Source organism: Protomyctophum bolini (assembly GCF_963924005.1).
Source record: "Protomyctophum bolini genome assembly, chromosome: 16".
NCBI lineage: Eukaryota > Metazoa > Chordata > Actinopteri > Myctophiformes > Myctophidae > Protomyctophum > Protomyctophum bolini.
Genome location: NC_137877.1, coordinates 6,397,498 through 6,404,183, shown reverse-complemented (window position 1 = coordinate 6,404,183; position 6,686 = coordinate 6,397,498). Strand labels below are relative to the sequence as shown.

Genomic DNA, 6,686 nt, shown 5'->3' with positions numbered 1-6,686 from the left:
AAAAAAAAAGGTAAACATGTACATATTACTTCCGTTTGTGTATCTCAAGAACTGAATTCTGTCAAACATTTATTACTCACTCGGAGGCTTGGGCTAAACTACAGGAATGTGTCCCCCTGTTTTATTGTTTTTCCCTTATATTCTGATTCGACAGTCTGTGAATCAGCTGTGTCACTAGAACTCTAGGATCTCGGACACTCATTGTGACATGATATGTCATTGTCGGAATCCTGGGTTCCGCTATATGGACTACAACACTGCTTACCTGACAGACCAGGTTGGGGGGAATGGGGACACTTCTCTGATCAGACTACATAAAAACCCTCCAGTCATGGGGGGGCGCATAGAACTGAACGATTGTGTAGAATTTTAAGTATGTGAATCAGGATACATAGTAGTTTTTGATGCATTTGTCTGCTGTATTTTTGTTTGTTTTGTTTTTATACACATATAAAGATCTTTTACTGTAAACTGTACAGTTCTCTTTTGTTGTAAACATCATTAAACCATTTTCCAAGTGATTTTGACATTCATGCTGGCCTTTATTGAAGAATGTGGTGTACATACCGTGCATAGCATATATATATATATATATATATATTAGAGAGGTTCTAGTGTAAGCAAGAACCTACACAAATGGCGCAATGCAAATAATTCAACCAATCTCGAGTGGGCATCATGTTAAAGCCATTCAAAGGCACAGGCAAATATTTGCTTTGTTGCATGTTCAATAATATAACAGATTTTCAGCTGGTAAATCAACACTGTTGTGGCAAAGTATACTGTAAGTCATTAGGTGACTTGAGTGTAGATGGTTTGGCTCAAAGGCAAGATTGATTGAAAATTGTATGAATGAACAGTCAGTTAGCACATTTTGTATTGACCTGTACCCATTCTGCAAAGGGGATAAAACCAGAAAAATCACTAAGACTTGTTTACATAAGGGTCAAATCAAAAATATTGAAAGACATACAAATTTACACTTTATATGCAAAAATAAAGAAATCATCATATAGTTTGAAAACCTGTGTGAAGTGAGGGGCATTGTTATCATCTTCCAACATTGCTACCAATGTATATCTTTTATGACGTAATCATCAGACAAAACAAACATTAAACTGTCCATTTCAATGGCGTTTTTAATGTTAATCCTCAAAAAAGGAGAGTGTCCAGTATAGAAATAAAGGGAAGGTGGGGGGCCTTTTACTTTTATTTTATTTTACAGGGGCCAGTTTCTGATTGCAGCCACCCGTAAGTGCTCTTTGAAGGAGTCTAGGGATTCACATTTCTTAACGGCTGTTTGTAGGGCGTTCCATATTTTCGTGGCATAGATGCGAAATTAATTTAACCCCTTGTTTGAGCCCAAGCTGGGTTGAACGTGGTGTCCCAAAGGGACCAGGGGGGGCGTCAGCGTGTAGGCCTAGACGAAGTTGAAGCTGTGGCCGAAGTGGAGGCTGTGGCCCGTGTAGGCCTACTAGGCCCAGACGAAGTTGAGGCTGTGGCCCCCGGGTTCAAAGATTCATAGGCATCCGCATCCCTTGCTTGGAGAGACTGGGCAAAGGAAATGACAGATGCATGTTAGTTTTAAACAACTCTTTTATATTGATGGGAGATTAATCTGCAAACACATCGGTTTCGGCCGATTTGAGTTGTTTTTAGATTAATCGGCGTCGGTTCGATTAATCAATCGACCGATTAATTAATTGGTCAGATTAATCGGTCTGTCTTTACAGATAAACAAGCCCAAAGTAACGGCTTGAACAGATCTACAAGCTCACACTATTAAATATAAAAGGTATTTAAGTTAAATCTGACTGGCCTAAGCCTGCAGTGCAGATACGCTGTTGCATGTATTTTTCAGAATGGACAAAATTATTATATTTTTTCAATACAGAATGAGATCATATCGACATCGGTAATATCGGTTATCGGTAACAGCAATTAATTATATCGGATATCGATATCGGCCAAAATGTCTCATCGGCACATCCCTCACTTTCAAACACATGTGAGTACCCCAGGTAGTTTCTAAGTTGATTTAAATATGTTAAAGAGTGCCAGGATGAAACACAGTCTTCAAAAGACTAGGTAGGCTATTTTGTATTCTAATAACTTATTCTCTTTGTCAATTACATTAACTCTAGTAACTCTGTTACTCAGAGCAGTGTAGAATGTTTTCAGGCTGTTCTTTCTCACCACGGTTGTAATCAGGTTGTAATTTGAAGAGGACAGTAATGATGTTGAAGCCTAATTTATACTTCATCACACACTTGGTCTGATTTTTGGTGAGCGACACCATTGTGTGAAGAAGCATAAATAAATGATGAACTATGAAACTATGAACAGATTAAATCAATGACTCTGAAAGAGGATTCAGAAAGTGCAAACATGGACAGTGTTTTTGTAAGATGTATTTTAAATACATATTTTACACACACACACCTGACCCAAAAGAGAAATGTGATTTCTCCCTGGGACCCAAACTATAGTGAAAATTGCTGATCTACCTTACAAACTCAAATCAATAGACCAGCAAGTTCATAGAATTGAAGAGGAAGTCTGTATCTTCATTGCACGGCCCCCCAGGAAGTTGTGGGCTACTTAACTTAACCAGTTCACACCACCTGACAAGAATTTGTCATGATGCAGCAGAGCACATTGAGCACACAGGCCAGTGGTCTAAATCTAGGCCGGGGGTGCACACTCAGGATGATGTTGTTGTAACCGTTTGTTTTTTACTGTTGAGACCGAAGACGAATTTCCACATGTGGACAATAAATGAAACTAACTAACTAACTAACTAACTAAACCAGGGGGTCCATGTTTTATTTCACAACATACACTATTACTGCTGTTAATAAACATAACTTGCATCGCCGCATAATAAAATATTGGTGGCCCGTATAAGCTCATCAAAATTGCACTCAGTAATTATTCATGTATCTTGATACAAATGTTTTGGGGTTTTTTTTTGCTCATTGATTTATTGATTGAATACTTTTTTAACAGCACAGAAGAGTACAGTTTAATACAAATGAAATGAACCCAAGAAAGCACTATATGGCTTGTTTCCATTGGGTAGTATTCAATTCATAGAATAATTTAGTGACAGACAAATATACAATACTATAATACAAAAAAAGAGAGAGAGAAGAGGACAGTACGCAGTTTGGGGGTGCATTTATGGTAATAGGCTTGGATTTTTTTACAGAGGCCAGTTCCGAATTTCAGCCTGTATAGGGTCTGGTTCCATTTGTACAATCTCTGAGTTACAGATGTGACGGTCCATTTGGTTCCTAACTGTCAATCATTCAGCTGAGGACCCCCTGGAACCCCCCAAGGGTCCCCATACCCCACTTTGATAATAACTGATTTAAATCACCAGTTTATTTTGTTACTTTTTGTTTGCAATCTTTTGATAGCATGAGAATAACTAGGTTGAGAATAACTGATTACCTCGTATATTTGTGCTTTCCTCTCCTTGCGATTTTTTTTCTGTAGACGAAATAGCAGCAGGATTATAATAATTACATTTTAGGAATGAATGGTTTAATGTAATGGTATTTTCAATGGAAATGACTCACTCACCTTTTTCTTTAATTCAAGTCCCTGATCAGAATCAGTGCCCTTGGCCTGGGGAAGAAAATATTGAAAAACACATGACTGTCATGACATCAGTGTCTTTTAAGTTAAATTGTATCACAGAGGATTGTGAAGCATGTCATATGGCTACTATTCAGTTATGGCAACAGTAAGGACAACTTCAGATATTTACATGCTATCGTCCATATCTAGGCGAGGTCGCTCCCAGGCGTCTTACTGGCATTGACCTATACATTTACATCGTGTAACAGCCAACTATACAGTACTTGCAATGCTCTGGAAGCATATGCTTTTATTTGTTTTTGTATAAGGTGGATTTCTTCAGTGCTTACATTACAAAACCTTATCTACTGGATGTTTTCTGAATGTTAGCTGTTCAAACACCTATTTTCAAAATGTACTGTAGATAAATATTGTTTATTATGAGAATGTTACATTATTTAAAAAATCTCATCATTTGAATTTCCAGTGTTTCTAATTATCGGTTGCCTGACTATAGGCATAATCAGCACCTGCAACAGCCAGAAAAACATTAACACTGAGGATTTTATTGTGTATAGAAATTATGTAAGTATACGTACAGGTGTTGAATCTCTCCTAAGACACAAAATCTGCACAGAGATGAGAGGGGACAAGAACAAAACATTTCCTGTGAAATCACACCTTTGTATTTTTACAAACATACTCTAACTTACTGTGTAAGGTTAACCACTTGAGCCCTATTTTCAAAAGTAGCACAAATCCGTTTAGCCCAAATGTGTGACTGTATCTTGTGCTGTTTGCATAAAGTATTCATTCATTTGCTATTCCACTTAAACCCTATATTCTTTCGTGAAACGGTCCTTTAGACAACAGCAGACCAACAAGCTCACAACACGCAACGTGTTGTGAGCTTGTAGATCTGCTATTTCTGGCCAATGTTCCCCCCAGAATAAAGGGTGTTGGCCGGGTGTTCAAGTGGTTTAATATTTCTTTGCATATAATGCCATGCCTAAAACAAGAATGTCAGGAGGCAACACTGTATCATTGTCTTTGCTTCAATCCCAATTTGTTATGGACTAACGTTTATGATACTGTCGCTTACCTTCTCTTTGAAGAAGAACCCAGTGGCAAGGAGACAATAAAGAAGCAGAATCCCATCCAGAGCATAACAGATTTCTGCATGCTGGAAATCTAGGGCCTCTACAGGACATGTAGTACAGAAAATAACAATTTGACCAAAAAGCATGACTAGGACATACAATAGATAAGATATAAGAAACATATACATAAAATGAATAAACATGTCTTTGTTTATACAGTATGCATGTATGTATACGTATTGTCCGTGTGTGTGTGTGTGTGTGTGTGTGTGTGTGTGTGTGTGTGTGTGTGTGTGTGTGTGTGTGTGTGTGTGTGTGTGTGTGTGTGTGTGCGTGCGTGCGTGCGTGCGCGCGTGCGTGTAAATGTTTAATTGTCCTGAAATAGGAAATAACTACAGATCATCTTGTGATCATGGGATCAGGGCAGCAATGCCAAATTTATGATGCCCTGGAACACATGAGGTTTGGGGAAATTTGGAGTTTGGTGAAACTGTGACAATTTTTTCAATATGGTAAAAATCCTTACATGGTCAACTTTTAAGTAACCTAGGCTTTGTTAATCTTGATATATATATACAGTATAAAAAGGGTTTTATGGCCAGATTGGCCACCAAAACTTCTTTATTAAACAGATGGTAATAATTGCACCAACTGTATTTGTATTCTATCTGATAGGTAAATTCCAAGTGATTTTTTACTGTAGATGTTATTATTTTTGCCATGCCAACAGGCTGGAAGGGCAGCAGCAGTCTCGCAAGTTAATCTAGACAGAATAAACTGTTTTCATCAATACATGTATTAATAAGTCCAACTTTTAAGTCTGTGAAACGTCTCTTAATAACTCTCTAAGTCTAAATAAACCTCTGTATATAATTCTTGCCACGGTGTACTGAGATGCACTGATGTTAATAAATTAATAAAAACACTAGTCAACTGTAGCACTAGTCAATTTGACTGTAGTAACATAAATTATCGAGGGAAAACTTTTTTTTCCCTCGATAATTTAAGTTACTATTTAAGTTACTATTTCAGTTATTATTGATTATTGTTAAAACCCTGTAACTAATACTATTAGATTACATTTAAAACAAATTAAATATAGAGAATACATATTTTAGAAAATGGCATAATTTTATTTTCGTACAAACAAACTTTGTGTCTGCTACACTTACCTGAAGATGATACAAGCGACAAGACCAAGAAGAGCACTAACACAGTCATCCTCAATCCGTCCATTGTGTTCGTTCTTTGTCTCTCTCTCTTCTTTCAGTAAAGGTTGATGTCTCTCTTTTGGGCTGACAACAGGTTTCTTCTTGTTGTCTAATTTTAACACATCGCTGTTTCCCCTCACTCGATCTCATCACAGGAAGTGGCTAGCCTGACACAATTTACTGCATAGGCCTACCTATATGGACTGTGTCTTGGTTTCCATTCTTCAAAGCATTGTACAAACTTCTAAGATCTAGGTCTGTAACTGACGCTGCCTGCCCTGTTCCACTCAGATTTTTCTCTTTTGACTTTCCTTATTTTGCACTGTTAGCATTAATGTAACATTCATGAGGTTTTGTGTCTCATATTTTCCTCCATAAATTGGTGATGGGTGGCTACACTTTGATGCAGTGGTAAAATAAAAGTTAATCTCCAGTTGCAGATTAAAATGTTTTTTTGGCACTGGCATTTAAAAAGGCAACTAGAAAAACGTATATTTACTAAAGCACACAATTGAGACAGGAAAGAGAGGTAAAAGCCAAGTAGATGATCCGATCTAGAACATAGAACTGACAACATAGAAGGCAAGGCAAGGCAAGGCAAGGCAAGGCAATTTATATAGCACCTTTCATACAGAACAGAGAACCTAGAACAGAAGACACAGGGCTGCAACATAGGGCCCGGCAGAGAACATAGAACACATAGGGCTGAGAATGTAGGACACAGAGAAACTAGAAATGTGTATACAGGGCTGAGCACATAAGAGAATAGTACAGAGATTGAACTATGCTG

At 37.6% G+C, this 6,686-nt stretch overlaps 1 protein-coding gene across 1 annotated transcript; it reads right to left on the bottom strand.

Moving 5' to 3' along the window:
* Positions 1-524: 524 nt before the first annotated feature.
* On the bottom strand, positions 525-6,017 carry LOC308331181 (uncharacterized protein). Its single transcript, XM_080786426.1, has 6 exons — positions 5,858-6,017; positions 4,688-4,785; positions 4,185-4,214; positions 3,589-3,633; positions 3,457-3,495; positions 525-1,551 (listed from the first exon to the last, which is right to left on the bottom strand). The coding sequence occupies exons 1-6, from the start codon at positions 5,919-5,921 to the stop codon at positions 1,408-1,410; spliced, it is 420 nt and encodes a 139-aa protein (XP_080642552.1). The 5' UTR covers positions 5,922-6,017; the 3' UTR covers positions 525-1,407.
* Between the last annotated feature and the right edge of the window lie 669 nt (positions 6,018-6,686).